The 16973-nt window shown below is 25.7% G+C and overlaps 1 protein-coding gene across 3 annotated transcripts in view; it reads left to right on the top strand.

The window, feature by feature from the left end:
- The first annotated feature begins 88 nt into the window (after window positions 1-88).
- The window catches only part of LOC107454948 (histone lysine demethylase PHF8), a 31553-nt gene continuing 14668 nt past the window's right edge, over window positions 89-16973 (top strand). The window contains exons 1-13 of one of the 3 annotated variants that reach the window (XM_043040950.2): window positions 230-482; window positions 1425-1510; window positions 1620-1678; window positions 4066-4110; window positions 6011-6069; window positions 6591-6751; window positions 7930-8071; window positions 9742-9937; window positions 11706-11956; window positions 12053-12159; window positions 13574-13665; window positions 13780-13863; window positions 15038-15139. In XM_043040950.2, the coding sequence (XP_042896884.1) occupies window positions 355-482; window positions 1425-1510; window positions 1620-1678; window positions 4066-4110; window positions 6011-6069; window positions 6591-6751; window positions 7930-8071; window positions 9742-9937; window positions 11706-11956; window positions 12053-12159; window positions 13574-13665; window positions 13780-13863; window positions 15038-15139 (1512 nt within the window). In that variant the 5' untranslated portion in view covers window positions 230-354. Of the gene's footprint in view, window positions 483-1424; window positions 1511-1619; window positions 1679-4059; window positions 4111-6010; window positions 6070-6590; window positions 6752-7929; window positions 8072-9741; window positions 9938-11705; window positions 11957-12052; window positions 12160-13573; window positions 13666-13779; window positions 13864-15037; window positions 15140-16973 lie in introns of all 3 variants that reach the window. The other 2 variants (XM_043040949.2, XM_043040951.2) reach the window with 2 other exon arrangements.

The raw sequence follows: 16973 nt of genomic DNA, 5'->3' as shown, positions 1-16973 counted from the left end.
GACCTGAAGAGTTTACGAAAAACGTATAGAAGAGTGTATAGCGTTAATTAAAAGTTTTAAAAATGTAGTACAAACCCAAAAGAGTCTTATTTTCTTTATAAATTCAAATTAGTGCTTAAAGTGACATCTATCGGTAAAAATTAACTACTGAATCATTAATATTTTTTTTCTTCATAATTTATGGAAACATTTTATAACTTGAAGCTATGCATAAGAATTAATTATTTCATCATTATCTAAAACTTTTCTTAAGCTCAGTAAAATCAAAATTTTCATATTTGCTTTTAAACCTTTGGGCTACCTTGGTCAACAGCTATGGAGAAAATTTAGAAATTTTACAAAACAAGCTTGGCAATGCAATCTTTCTCTTTTGGTTCCAAAATAATGGCTTCTCGGACTGTTTATTGTATTTGCGGTGAGCCTTATGATTCTGTGCGTTTTATGATTCAGTGCGATTCTTGTAAAGATTGGTATCACGGAAGGTATTAAATATGAATTCTTATCTTTAATAATTTTTCTTGTTGTCATCATTTGTTTTTAACCAAGCAGTCATGGTGATTGTACTAACCTGTCAATAATGCACTTCGAAATTTTTCTTATTATTAAATGGTTACAAATATAAATAGAACTTGATGTGTTCGAAATATATTATGAAAACATCGAAACCCAAATTCATATTTCTTGTTTTTATATAAATTAAAAGCTACTGATTGTTTTTTATTTATATACTCATATTAATTAGGTGATATGTGACTTGTCAGTGATTGATTTTCATATATTTAGATTATTATTTATTGTTGATTAATTTTTAAAGAATCCATTAAAAAAAATTTTCTTTTGTTAATTGTATGTGAATTGATAAATTTTAGAGGAATTTGAACCCATATAGTTTTGCATTTTTTAGTTTGATCCTTTTTAATTATTGAAACTTATTTTAATAATATTAAATCATTATCTTAATCCTTCTTCCTACCCTATCCTAATCTTCGATTTGCTGCTGTATTAGCATTTTTCAATAAATTAAAAAGAAAAAAGTTTTTTTAGTGTCACCTAACAAAAGATTTTCAAAAGGAATAGTTTCAGCAAATTAATGGAAGGAAAACTTGTATTTTAAGTGTCCTGAACAATTGTTGCTCAACTTCATTTTTAATTGGCTTTAATTTATTGTGTCACTCTTCTTTCATTTAACGTATGTTTTATATCATCTTCATTGGCTTGTAACTTTCATTTATTATTACGTTTTCGTTTTCTGATGTGTTAAATTAGTGTCTTGATCAAACCTATGACAAAATAAATCCTATATAGTAATTTTTGATTATAATAATTAGAGTGGTTAGTTTTTTTAGTAAAACTTGCTTAAGATTTATGAAATTATAAGATTGTTTTGAAAAATGTATATAATTCTTTTTTTTTTTTTTTTAAAGTTGTGTTAATGTTAAAGAACATGAGTCATTAGACATTGAAAAATATCATTGTGTTCAGTGTCAAAGAATTGCTGGGCCTTCTATTTGTAAGTATTAGTTCTTTATTTAATGTTTGTCAATGTCATTTATTAAAGTGATTTTAATTTGTGGTGTTAATTTTTGATTAAAATTTTTTATCTTATTTTAAATGCTTAGATCGAGAAGTAAAAAATTATCATCGGCATGATTATGGTGACTGTAATGCAGATGGAAAGGTATGTTAAAGTTTCTAGACCTGTAAAACTATATTTTACTTTTTCATTACTTTAATATAGGTTCGCTTTATTTAAATTGTAATTATTCACACTGACATCAAAAAACTTGTTTTGTATTGTAATTTGATAGCTTATTATTTCATTTAATTAATATCATTTTTGTAGTAATAGTTTTTATCTTACAAAATGACTCCATTTTTATATTCAGTAGAATAAAAAATTAATTAATATTTCTTTTAGAGTTTACCATTTTAATTATATCTAAGAAGAAGCGACAAATTTTCCATTGTTTTGTTTATATTGAACATAAATCATAGACTTATATATTTTATGTACATAATATATAATATTGGCTGGAATAGTACATATGATAATAAAAGTATATACTATTAAAAATATTTATTTTCTCATAACATAAAATTCTGGAAAAAATTATTGGAATCAAAGCTCATATTATTTAAATTGAAAAAAAAAAATTTTTTTTGTTTAATATTATATGTTATGTTAATACTTTTATTATTTCATTTGTATCTTTCTTAATGTATTAAAAGGGTTAGGACATTATTACTTGCCAGCTCACTATAAGCCATCAAATATTTAAGACTAGTGGTTAAATTTCACATTTGAAAATATAGAATTTTAAATCAAAATTTCCACGGTTAAATTATCATGCCTCAATGAAATGGCACTGTATATGAAAGTGTTCTGAAATCAAGCTGTAGCATTTTTTCGCTGTTATAAGCAAATATTGCTAGCTTACCTCTGGTTACTTATTTAACATATGGTAGCACAGCTTCTAAAAACATTGAAACCTCAAGACAAGTTTATTTCGTTTTAATACAGTACAGAACCCGTTATCCGGGAATCAGAAAACCGGAACGAAATTCAATAAATTTTCCCGCCATTTTTTTAAAATTTTTTTTTCTTCCCTCATACAATTTTAGGATTTTTCTTTCTTTTTTGAAAGATGTTTGCCTTACCATCATTTTGGAAATAATCATTAGTGTATTACTTCATCGTTTTTTCTTCTTTTTAAGATTATTTCAAACTATTTTTGTTTTTTTTTAGTTGGGTTAAAATGGCTTTTTGTATCGGTTCAGAAAACCGGAAAACTCAGTTATCCGGAATAGCGATGGTCCCGATCGTTCCGGATAATCGGTTCCCTACTGTATTATTTTTATTACAGTGTATATGTTTAAATTTTTATATTTCTAAGTTTTTTTTTAAAGTTTCAGTCAACAAAAATTTCTACATACCACATTTATTAACATTTTAAGAATTATTGATATTTTTCATGATTAAATGACAGTAAGCAAATATTTTAGTTTGGCTAGCATCTTTGGTACTAAAATTTCATTTCTTGGTATAAAGTATTACTTTGATGTTAATATAACAAGCCAACCTCGAACCATCACTCCTGCCTCTTCTATTTCCCCTAATGTATTGCTTATAAAGCTTGTTTTAACTGTCTCGTCACAAATAATATTTTTATAATGTTACTAATACCTATTTAGATCACTTTTTAAACTTGCTAGTTAAAGAAGCTGTCTATGATCCAGATTCTGCCATTTATAGCTCAGAAATTTTATCGACATTTAAAAATATTGAAGTTTATTAATTTAAAAGAGTGGGAAAAACAGACAAGTATCTTTTGATGCTAATGGTGATGAGAACAATGACGATTTGTTAAAGTCTGAGGAAGATGCCTCAAATATCAGGTTTGATGTTTAAGCATCAGTTACTGAAAGTGATGAATGATTGATTGATGAAATGACTGTCAGTTCAGGAATGGTTGCAGAAACTGAACTGTTCAAAACCTTTTCTGTTAAAATATTTTGCTATTTAATGACTGAATATTCTTGTTTAGTTTTAATAAAACATTTCAAACTAGTTTAAATTTGCTTGTAAACTATCTTTAATGTTGTGCATGTTTAATGAGAACTATATGAAGTTAACAGCACATATTATTTTGGTTGAAATTTAAATTAATGATTTAATATTTTGCTACAGCTTAGTTCAACATTCAGTATGTGGTTATTTGGCTAAGCTACTATTCATTTCATTATGAGTATTAAGTTTGGTTTCTGTGCTAGTCATTTAAAATTAAAGTTAGTAACTTGATTTTTAACTTTTAGAATTTTCATGTTACCTAAGCACTGTTTTTTTCTATCCTGTTTTTATTGATGAAGCTTAAAGCTTTTCATTTTATTTTCATTCTAGTGTATGGTAATTAGAAATATAGTATTACAATTTTGTATTTAAATTTCATTCATGTGTTTATAATTAATCCATAATTAAAATTAAAAACTTGATTTTTTAACTTAAAATATTTTGATATTAACTATGCAACATGTTTTTTATTTTGATTAATATTAATAAAGTTTCAGGGTTTGAACAAGGTAAAACATTTCTTTGGCATAGAAGCAAAAATGGTAATACTGGAATTTATATCTAACTAAATTAGACACCAAAAAAAAAAAAAAGTTAAATGCTTAGATGGATTTAGCTTGGAAAACATATAACACATAAACTCAAACACAAACTTTTTTTTAAATAAATGAATATTTTTATGTAATACCTAATTACAATATATTAATGTAAAGAAATTTAAAAAAAAAAACATAATTTACATTTGAAAATAATCAGTAGCCATGAAGATGGGAGTCATGCAAATAAACAACGTATGATTCTGTTCTATCATTATGTAATAGATGCAAAAAAAAAAAGCTGTTTTAATTGTTGTTTAGTTACTCAATCGAAGAAGAAATAGTACATGAAAGTAAAATAGAGTTAAGAGTTTAAGAACCATATGTTTTCTAAGGGAAAAAAGTTGTCCACTGTCTTAAAAATCCATATAAATAGAGAGTTTAAGAGGGGACTGTCCAGAGGGAAGGGAATGATCTATCATCTTTTATGTAAGGGGTTGTCACCATGCCCTTATACCTTGACTGAAGAGAAAGAAGACATGAAAGTTTAGAAAAAAGTGAACAGAGATAAACTTTGAGACTGAACAGAGATAAACTTTTGGAAAACATATTCTTCTTAACATATTTGGAAAACATATTAGAGATAACATATTTGGAAAACATATAATTTCTTTTTGCATTCTAGCGAAAATTATTGTTTTTATGTTCTCATTCTAGCCATTTTCTGAGGAGGGGGGGAAAAGAAATCATAGCTTAATCTTTGTGAATTTTAAAGCTTTTAATTTTACTTTTATTCTTGTCTATAATAAATAGAAACTTAATTATTATACTTCTGTAATTAAAATTTTTTCATGTGTAATTAACTTTTACCAAACATTGGTTTTTTCACGTTATGAAATCTAAATATATTATAAAATTGTTTTGATAAAATCTGAAATGTATTGTTTAAGCAAAAGGAAAATGTCAATTTTCGTATTCAATTTTTAAAAAAAATGTCAATTCGGGGTTTTATAATTATTTAATCACTTTCATTTTATTTTTATTCTTGTCTATTATGTGAGTTATTAAAATTGTAATTCTAAGGTTTGAAGATTTGTAAAACCTTTTTAAGTTTCAATATTTTGCGTAAAGCATAATTAAAATTGCTGTTAGAGTTTTATTCAATCCTCACACACAATTTTTAAACAAAGCTGTTAGCAGCAGCAAAACTTCATTTACAAATTTTTATTAAAATTTCATGAAGTTTCCAATTAGGAAGTCCTGATTTTTTACGATATTTATAATTGTAACAAAATTATTAGAAAATGTTTTTAAAATTTTCTCAGCAATAGAAAAAATGAATAATTTGAGGTTGCAAGTTTTATTCTTTGAAAAATCAGCCATAGTCAACAAAATAATATGTTAAGATTTTTTTAAATTTAGCACTGCACTAAGTGTTAAGAGAATTTCGAAATTAAAATCTTGTATATCTTTTGTTGGAAATAACTTTTAAACCTGCTTTTAAGTATTTTATAGTTTATTTCATAATGTCTATAATATTAACATATGTTTTTTCTTTTAATTAATATGCAGTCAGTAAACATTCAGTTGATTTGTTTAAACATTATTGATATTTTTTTTAAAGTTGTAATATATAATATGTCTATAAAAGCCAATGATTTTCACTTTTAAGTTTGTTTGGAGAAAATTTTTTTTTTTAACCATTAAAATCAATATTATAGAATCATAAATTAATTCTGAATCTGAATTTATAGCACTAATATCCATTTTTTTAAAGTTTTTTTTTATTAAATAACCAGTTTATGTGATTAGCAATTTATTGACACCATCTTTTGAATTGTAATAATCGTGATCTTGATCATCTTTCTGAAACATCAGTGTATAATTATATTTAAATATTTTGTAGGCTGTTCAATCAGGAACTCCAGTCTTTGTTAAAGAACTTCGATCCAGGCATTTTAAAAGGTTAGTTGTATAGGTATATTATGAATTATTGGCATGTTTTAAAATTATTAGAAACCTGATTTACATAATTTACGTAAAAGAAAAGATATTATAAGAGATATACTGCTGTAATGAATTTTTGCATTCTATTTTAAAATAAAAAACGAAAATTAATATAAAGATCAGATTATTTGTTTGAATTTTTTTTTTATTGAAATGTTAAGATTTAACAAAACAACAATTATTAAAACACTAGATTCTCGTTTTTACAGGTTACAATGAAATTACATTTTATTGTAAGTCATTTGAAATTATTAATTGTTCAAATCTGTAATATTTATATATATGTTCAAGAGTCAAATGCTTAATCATATTTAAAAAAAAAAATTGCGTATCGCTCAGTGTTTTGGTAAAATTTAACCTACTTTTTTTAAGCCTAAAAGTTAGAATGTTTTTAGGATTTCTATGTATCGGTGGTTGTCAAGGTTAATATTCAAAGTGTTAGCATTGAATTATTATATGAATTATAATTTCTTTTATAGTGCAGAGGAAGTGATTATACGTCTTCGAGGTCCTCAACTTTCGCTTCCTTATTTAATACAACATGGATTCAGTAAACCTATTTTGGTGGATTCAAAAGTTGGCTTAGGAATACAAATGCCATCTGATACATTCACTGTTAGTGATGTTATGGACTATGTTGGTAAGAAGCAATTTTCTTCCCTTCAAGTATATATATATATATNAATATATATATTTAATTTTTTTAAATTTTGTTAGAGGGAGAAATTTAAGTATGTCAAAGTATTAAAATTTTAAAACTAAAAATTTTGATGCAAATTTTTTTTTCATTTTAAATTTCTGAAAATATCAAATAAATAAATGAAATCAAATGTTAACTGCAATTAGTGTGCAATGTTTATTTAAATTAAATAATTCACATGCTTTACTAATAATTTTCTCTTTCTTCGCTCGAAGTTTTCTACAGTTACTTAAAAAAAAAACAATAACTATAAAATAGGTGTAATTAAACAATGTAAAGATCGAACTGTATTTTGGTAAAATAATATTAAAGATGACATATTCAAAGACTCCAACTATTTCAAATTCTCCAATCGATGTTTCTACATGGTCTTGCCATCTTTTAAGGACTAAGGAAATTATATGGTAATTATCTACAGATAGAATTCTGATTTTGATTCTTTCACAGGTTTTTATTCTCATAATTAATGAAAGAAACACCATAATGTCCCAGCATTTAAAAATGAAAAATAATAAAAGGGAATCTAAAATTGGATTGCTGTGTTTTAAATTATTTCTATGCATACTTTTGAGTATATTTGACAGCTTTAAATTCAAATTTAAAAAAGAAAACTTTTATTTTGTTGAATTATAAAACAAATTTCTTTAAACAAAAAGTGTGCTCACTTTTCGATTTATAATTTTCCAGCTAAATATTATATATTCATATATATATAAAGACATCTTCTCTCCCATTTTTTTTAACCATATTAATTTTTCTACCTCCATTAGCTATTTCTGATAGTTAACTTATCAGCGTTTTGCTTTTAAATTAATTTATAATTGCCGTGGTTCCTAAACTTAAATTTTTTGTGATAAAATTGTTTTATTGGATTAATTAAAAAGTTGATGAAAATTTAAAATTCTAATTTTGTTTACCTACTTCAGGTATATGATGTATTAATTTATAAGAATGTTTGTATAATGTCTATACATTTTAATGCATGCATGTTTCTAAATACTATTTAAAACATGACATTTTTAAAAGTATTTGTGGAAATTGTGTATTTTATTGTATAAAAATAATTCTGCTTTTCAAATGGTCCTGCAAATTTGGTTTTAACATTGGTGATTTTTTAGGGCCTAATTTTCCATTAGATGTGATAGATGTAGCCAGACAAGATAATATCCGAATGCCTATGTCAGAGTGGGTTGAATATTTTAATAATCCTATCCGAAGCAAAGTTTATAATGTAATAAGTTTAGAATTTTCAAAAACAAGGTTTGTATTTTGTTAGTAATTAGCTTTTTTTTCTTTTTTTTTAAAAAAAACTCATGTTTTCTATGGTTTTTGTCAGTTACTTTAATGTAAATTTAATGAAATTAAAATGTATGAACTTAATATTTTTAAGACTTCTAAGTTTAAGATCAATTTAAACATCGGTAACATTTCTCTTGTATTTGCATGCTGTTTTATTACAGTTCCAATTACTCTTATAAAATAGCATGTAAATCAATTATCATATCAATATCAATTATCATTGATTCAACTAGACTTTGGAAATTATAGGCACTTAAGACCCCAGACTTCTAAATTTCTGGATCCCTTTTTACCAAGAGTATGCCTCTATTTAATTTAAAATATGAATTCTCTACCTCTTTATTCATATACAGTCAGACCTCGGTATAAGGTCACCCCCATATAAGGTCACTTTTCCAAAGTCCTGGCTCACTGAAGAGGAATTCTTTGTTACAGATTACCGGATATATGGTCACGTTTCAAAAATCGTTATCGCTTATAAGGTCCTTTTATCTGAGGCGAGCTCTTTTCTGACAAAAGCCTATTTAACATCCTTACAAGGCAATTACCCCTCTTGAGTTCTATGAAAATGTTACAGCCAATGAACAAGCTATAATTTCTGAAATTGTTTCACAAGTTGTGGACAGTGATTAATAACAGTGATCCTGAGACTGTAGCTGTAACCCAAGTGGAAGCCTTCAATGCAACAAATGTCATGCGAAAATTTTTTACAAACCATGTGGGAGCTGAGGAACATTTTGAGAAGTTACAAAATCTAGAAAACATTGTTCGAAAAATGAAACCAAAAACGAGACAGACCTGCATAAATGATTATTTTAAATAAAGTAAGATGTAATGTATGTATGTACACTTTGAGGAAATTTGTAAACAGCTTTATTTTAAATTTAAAAAAAATTTAAAAACCTAACTTCCTTTAATTTTTTGCTAAAAACCTAACTTCCTTTAATTTTTTGCTAATTCTATTAAAATTTATTGACTTAAATATTTAATTTATGGCCGATCGTTTGTAGTACCATTTTAAAAAAATCATACAGTGTACTATTTACGCGCTTAGTTGCGAACTGCTAATGAATAGGTTCAAAGGTCTCCCTGCTTATAAGGTCACCTTTGCGATGTCCCTTAAACCTTATATCGAGGTCTGACTGTATTAACGTTTACATTCATAATTTTGTTTTATCTGTTGGAGACAAAGCAAATAATTTCAAATCAAATATTTTTTATTTAAATTATCTAGGTGTATTAATTAGGACTGGTTAAACACACTGAATCTGGAAAAAGCAGCAATGTAGTTTGATACTCAGAATTATTCTAATTTTCTTTTTTAGCGTTTAATAACTAAAAAAAGAATTTGTTATAGATGTATTTATTTTTTTGATTTTATATATGTTTAATTATTTATTCAATTTTGCCTTTACAAATCTGCACTCAAGAATAACCCATCCCAAGCAAGGTATCATGACTTATTTTTTGTATCCCCTCTACGTTAGGGGTGCTTGACGCGCTATGGCTTGTAATCGTAATCAATTTACTCTCATCACCATATTTTAAATTTTTAATCTTTTCAAAGTAGTTTCTTAAATTTAAAATTGTTTTTAAGCTGTATATTTCACATGCTTTTATTATCATTTTAGATTAGCAGAATTGATAAAACCTCCTACCATTGTTCAAAAACTCAGTTGGGTAGAAAATTACTGGCCAAAAAATTCTGAAACACATACTCCATTTTGTCCTCAAGTGATGAAGTACTGCCTTATGAGTGCTCAAGACAGTTATACGGATTTTCATATTGATTTTGGTGGTACATCTGTTTGGTATCATATTTTACGAGTAAGTTATAGAAATCTGTAGAATTTGTAATATTATTGTAGATTCTTGTTTATTTTTCATTGTTCACTGTCTTTTACAGTATAGTCGCGATTGTTAAAATTTCCTATAAATCTGAGCTAGTGAAAAAAATCTGTCTTACTCCAAAATAATGACCAGCTCATACACAACATGTGAAATGATTACTGTGGTTGGTTTTACTACGATTACTATGTCTAGAAGTTGAAAACTAAATATTATGTGTTAAACACTGAAGAATGTGAATAGTGTGTTTAAACAAAAAACATTGGAAAATTATTTTAAAATACAATTTACCTGATGCAGTAATAGAATATTGTAACTTGATGTAATGCAGTAAATGTACTCTGACCCCCTAATGTAAATAAATTCACTTTATATATAATATATTTTTCAATTAAATACTGAAATTTAAAAGTTGCTTTATTTCCCTCTTGCTTAAACATTTATTAATTTTTAAGTTTTCGATGATACGAGTTTTCAAAAGTTCGAAGTTGGCTTGGTCCCATCCATCTCGAATTATCGAGACTCTACTGTACTTTCCAATAAAAATTATAAAAATTAATGAAGCCAAACAGCACTATGAAACAAAAGATCGCTTATTTCCCCTCAGAATTTGAAGTTGAAATTTTCTGTATCCAATAAACAATATTTTGAAGTTAAGTATGCTTTGTGAGAAACTACTTAAGTGAATGTCACTTTTAGTGTGCCTCATAGGTATAAGAAGATGGGTTTTGCCCTTTGAAAGTGAGGGTTTTGCCCTTTGAAAGTGAAATAATTAACTTTTTTTTTATTTTAATAAGGTAACATAAAATGTTTAATTTTGAAGATCACAGTGGATTAGAGATTAGGTGGTGCTTTAACTTAACTTTTTTTTTTAAATTTACTTCCTTTAGTTCAGTTTTCCTGCATTTTTTGTTTTCTAGAAATATTGATGTTTTCTTATCTCTATGATTCAATTATTACTCATAATCCAGTTGCTAGAAGATTTTTTTTTTTTTCATTTGCATTTTGGAAGATATCTTCAAAAAGTTGTTTTTTCTTTTAAATAAAGTTTTTTAAGTGCTTTTTGTTATCGATTCTGTTTAATTTCTTGAGCAAGTGAACAAAAAAACTTATAATACCATTGTAGGCAGAGAATTTAAAATATTATGCTAAATAATTCTTATTTTTATTCAAAATAAATATATTCGCATTCATTTGTTCTTTTTGTATTCCAACAAATTTCAATACAACCTTTCTTTCTGTTATGTGTTTGAAACTATTTTATGTGAGTAAACAAAACTGAGACCTTGATTAATTTATTTCTTAAAAAATAGTTCTTAAGCATTGATTTGCGTACTTTGACTATGACAATTAACAATTTTGTTTTCTTTTTTAATTTATTTTATTGATTAATCTAATTATTTTGATTCATATGTTCAAAAAATTTCAATGTGATTATATATTAGTGATTCGGTGAAATGGAATTTGATGACAATAATCAGCTAATTCCACTTATTGGCAAGTTTAAAAATCAACAGAAGCTGCATTATTATTTTAATATATATCAGATTTATTAAATTTTCTCTTAAAATTTGTTAAAAATAATAAACACTGCTATTTTAATGTACTTTTGTTAACTAGATACTTTATTTTTTTTTTTTATTATGAAAGGAAATTAATCATTTCTTCTTAATCAGTTTTGCAGCAAAAAAGTAACATGATACATGTTGTTCTTAATCTAACTATTTACTAAGTATTTTATTTTTAGGGAGAAAAGGTATTTTTTCTTATACAGCCTACACCTGCCAATTTAGCATTGTATGAACATTGGATGGCCTCATCTAATCAGAGTGAAACCTTTTTCGGTGATCAGGTTGATGTCTGTTACCAAATGCTTCTAACTCATGGGCAGACACTCTTTATACCAACTGGATGGATACACGCAGTTTTAACACCTGTAGACTCTCTAGTGTTTGGGGGCAATTTTTTACACAGCTTGAATATACCACTTCAGCTACAGTAATCTATATATTTTTAATTTATATAATTACTGATTTTTGATTTAATGGTTAGTCATTTTTTTAAAAAAAATTGTTTTTTATTTGAATTTTTCAGTATTCATGAGATGGAGAAACGGATAAATACTCCTGAAAAATACAAGTTCCCAACGTTTGAGACTGTTCATTGGTTTGCAGCACCACATATTTTAGATCAGTTAAAAGGTTATTTTCTCTAAATATTCATCATAGTTATTACTCTTATAGTTTACTACCTATTTATTGTATTGTCTATTTTATTGTCTACCTATTTGTTGTATTGTCCATTTCAAATTATTGTCTACCAGTAATTACCCCAAATTCCTTGAAACTTTATAGAGCTTCTTTGTTTGTCAATTTGTTGTTCTTTGCAGTTCATGGTAATTGGTTTTTGTTCCACCCTACTATGCTGCAGTTGTGCTGATCTGTTAGCTTGTGCTGTTTGGATTATTTTGTTAAACGGAAGCACTCATCTATGGTCCCCATATGGGGGTTTGGCTGGGTTGTACCAATCTTATTAAATTTATAGGCTAATTAACATGATTCATTAATGAGCCAATTTTGGCCTTTGTTTGCCAAAGACAATTTTTTTTAAAAGAACTTGCTGTTTATAAAACAAGCCTTAATTGATTTTTTTATTCGTTATATTTTATATCTTGCCATGTACTTTTAACACCTCTGTATGGAAATAATTACTATTTATAGCTATTTAGTAATTTCTGCTTCAGTTTATGTTATGCTCTAAATTGTTCAAGATTATAGCAGGATAAAAATCATTAAAAATGTTTAAAGTTGTGTTATTTTATTCTTAAAATGCCTTACTTTGAAAGAAAAAAAGGGTGTAGTTTAAACTTGCTTTGAATAAAAAAAAATTTCTTTCTTTTTTTTTTTTTGGATTTTGAATTTGTTATGAAGTAGAAATTTATTAAATATTTTTACTCTTTATTTCATGAGAAGTTTTGCTGTATCAATAAAAAAGTTTGTATTTTCGATGATATTATGAAGTACCAGGCATTATGAAGGCATTTCAACTCCAATTTTTGCTAATCTAATTTAACATAAGTAGCATTATTATTAATGTAAAAAACATTTTTTTTTGAACCAGTAATAATTGAATATTTAAAGGAAAAACACATTAATCCAAAAATTAAAATGGATTTCTAAGATTGTATCTAAATTGTATCTAAAAGAAATCATGGGATAATTGTATTTATTTAATAAAAGGGCATTTATATTTTTTCCATTTATTATTATTATTTCTTATTTTATTTAAAAAAAAAAAGCATATTTAGTCTTATCTTCTTTAAGCTGCCTCTTCCCAAACTATTAAAATTAAAATCTCAGAAGGATGTGAACAGAAATTTGTATATTTTTTTTTTGTTCTTCCAATCAGTCAGAAAAGTTTAGATTTCTGTTAGATTTGTAACAGAAACAGTTGAATAAATTATTAGACTTCTATTTGTTCTATTACAAATTTACTTTTGTGTTGTAAATTATTTATTTAATATGAATTAAGGTTTTGAATGTAATTGGAATTTTTCATGTCATTTTAATAAAATGATTTATTAATTTAGGAAATATTTTTTTTTTATCTCTTTAGATAATAATGTGAGTAAAAGAGAATTAACTCATTTAGTTTCTGGAGCCAAAGCATTAGTATCAGTTCTGAAAATATGGAGTTCAGATAGTCAAGTAAGTAAATGGTTTTAAATGAAATCTTGCTGAATAAATCACTAGATTTCATTTTAAATGTGAGTGCAAACAAGAGTCTTATGTAATTTAAAACCTATCATTTTTTGTTTCTAGAATCATAAACATGATGATGTCCCTCCTGGAATAAATGTTACAAAGCTCATCAAAGACCTACAAAGGGAAGTTAGAGTAGCTGAGGTATATATGACTTATTTTTTATTTTTTTTAATAAGAAGATTTGTATTTAATATGTATAGATAGGTTCTGTAAAGATTAGTATACATATATATAGATATATTATATAAAGATAAGTGGCAAAAGACTTCAAGTACTTCCATACTTACGCTATGCAAACTCAAGTGGATATAGATAATTCAAACTAAAATAAATAAGAAAGTAAAACATTAACAGTCTAATGAGTGCTAATTGAGCATTAAAAGCTCACAAATGGCACAAAACTTTCACTTAACATAGAACTGGCACTTTCATGCTATAAAATTGGTATAGGTGTAAGCTCCTATCTATTTTACCAGAACATTCCAATTTCTTTAAAGATATTTTTTTTACTTCATAAGTTATTTATCTATTATGACATTCTACTTCTTTTACAATAGTTAAGCAACAATAATAGTGGACAACTTTTTTATCACTATTTTAATTTTGAAGCTACTGAAATCAAAATTTCGGTCCACATTTAAATAGCCTTTTTATTATAAAATCAGTACTTTATTAGATGCAATATAAAGATCAGTGACAAAATAATATGAACACATCTGTACTACTAACTCTATTTAAAAAATCTTTCTTTAAACAACAAATGTTTTGGAAAATTTTGCATGGCAAATCTTTTGGCATAGTTTGATAAACCATCTTTGAAGCTTTTAGAAATGGTGTCCTTTTTACTCATCCAGAATGTGCATAAAAAAAAAATGAGGGTGGGATGCTTAAATCTTTCCTTTTTTAATATCACTATAATTTTAAAAACATTACTGTGTATGCATCACAATCCTCTGGAATAGTTTCAAAATTAATAGTTTCAAATTGTAATCTAGAAATTCTCCTGGAATGTTTTTCTTTTTTTGAAATAATCTTTTCTATTGATCAATATAGCTTACATTATTAGGTTCTTAATTTTTATTAATGCTCTTATGTTGTTAAAATCTCTAGTGTTTCCTGTATCAACTGAAAAGATCATATCTATGTGTATATCTGTAAAATCTTCTGATGTATAACTTAGTAAAAATTTGGGGAATTTTTAATCTAGAAACTCGGAAAATGAAAAGTATCTTTTTTTTGTGGTGTTGGAAGTTTTATTTTGCTTAAGTTTGTAAAATTTATTACTTTTCTGATTTAATTATGGTGGTTGTTTTAGAAATACTCCAGTAGTAAAAATCCTCTGGTGGCTACAAGGAAGGCACCTTTGCGCCAAAGACGTAAGGAACCAGTACAACGTGCTGAAAATGTCATGAAAATGGTACGTTTTTCATAATTTTTTTTTATAACAATAAAAAGTTTGCTTTACTAATCAGTTGAAGGAAAATTTACTTGTTTAGTTGGAGAATTTCCATTTGCATATATCTATATTTGTTCATATCTAAAGAAAATGATTGACATTTTAAATTTTATTGTACTTCTTTGACACGTAATCAAACATGCAAGTTTTTGAATACTATAAAAATGTCAATATCAAAACATTGAGTTTTGTTAAAACTTCATAAACATTGAGTGGCATTTAAGTTAAGAAAATTTAGTTTAAGTAGTTTCATTTTACCAAGGGCTAGTGAATTCTCAAATGCCAAATTTGTTAGTGAACTTCAATAAATGTATTTGCAACACTGTTCTGTTTTATTTTTAAAATTGTCTTATATTTCTTTGTAAAAAATATATTTAATGGTCAATCATTTTTTAAAATTTATTTTACAATTTAATTTTTTTTGTATAGCTATATATTTCTTAAGCAATTTTACTTAACATTTACCTGATTAATCTTGACCACTGGTAAGTCAATATACTATCAAGTGTGTATTGTATATCTAAACCTTTTTCAAAATTTTGTAATTAATAAGCTAAACAGATTAAAATTAAGTTAACTGATTAAGTTAACTAATTTACTTGTCTTTACTATATATATNATTTATATATATATATATAAAGTTAATAATATTACATAAAAAATTTTAGAATTAATATATGTTAGTTTTCTGGCTAAAATTATTTGTTTTTGTATGTTTTTATACATGATCACCTATTGCCTATTAATATATGGCTTGTAATATCTTTAACGTGTTATTTTAAATATGTAGAAATAAATTGTTATTTATTCCCTCTGAATAGTTTTAATTAAATTACAATTTATTCTATAATTTCTTTTCCTTTTTAACCTATTTGATTTTAATATCACTTTTTATTAACTTAATTTCTTTTATTTATTTTTCTCATTCTGATATAGCTTTTGATATTATGCTATTTCTCATGTATTATGTGAAATTTTCTGGAATTGTTTTAAACCCTTTTTTAAAAAGTTTGATTAAATAGCTTCAACAAGTTTTATAGCCTTTCATAGATATCAAATGCTAATTATATCATATGGGCAGTGAATTTCTGTGAGCTCCTTTCTTGCCAATCAGTGTTAAGCAGAGCTCATAAGAATAATAAATAACTAAGTGAAGGCTGTTTAGAAAATATTATTTGATTAAATTTGTGAATGTATGAATTTAATAAGTATATTTTATGTATTTTTATTTTCTTCCTTTGCAAAAAAATGCTATTACGTTTTATAATAATTTTACCACTTATTAATATACTAAAAATGAAAATAAATTTTTTAAATAAGTCTCTTATACAATTTGATGCAATAAATACGTGTTGATTAATTTTTTTATAAATCTTCTTTAATATTTTATTGATAAAGGTAAAAAGAAAAAAATGTTTTATTATAAACTCTGTTTATAAAAAAATAATCTTTTATTATAAATAAAAAAATTTAGTGAATTGCTATTGTAATTTTTTTAGTAGTAGCTGATAGAAGATTAAGTAACGTAGAGTCAATAAATTCCCGGAATAGTCATCTACATTCACACAGGAGTTCGTTGGAGGTGAAATTTTTTTTAGAGGTTGGCAGCACTAATAATAAAAACAAACAGTTATCTGGAATTCATTTCTAGTGTTATCTGCAGGTAATTTCTGACAAAGGGAATTTTTCATTTGTCAGACTTTGATTTGAGGTCTTTAAAGCAGCGTGCAAGCATTAAATTCTGCTTTTTTGCTCAGGAAATCTCCTTGTGAGGCAAGCGATATGCTGAAGAAAG

The sequence above is a fragment of the Parasteatoda tepidariorum genome, chromosome 2, assembly GCF_043381705.1.
Source record: "Parasteatoda tepidariorum isolate YZ-2023 chromosome 2, CAS_Ptep_4.0, whole genome shotgun sequence".
NCBI classification, from domain to species: Eukaryota; Metazoa; Arthropoda; class Arachnida; order Araneae; family Theridiidae; genus Parasteatoda; species Parasteatoda tepidariorum.
This window is presented reverse-complemented; position numbering and strand designations above follow the sequence as displayed.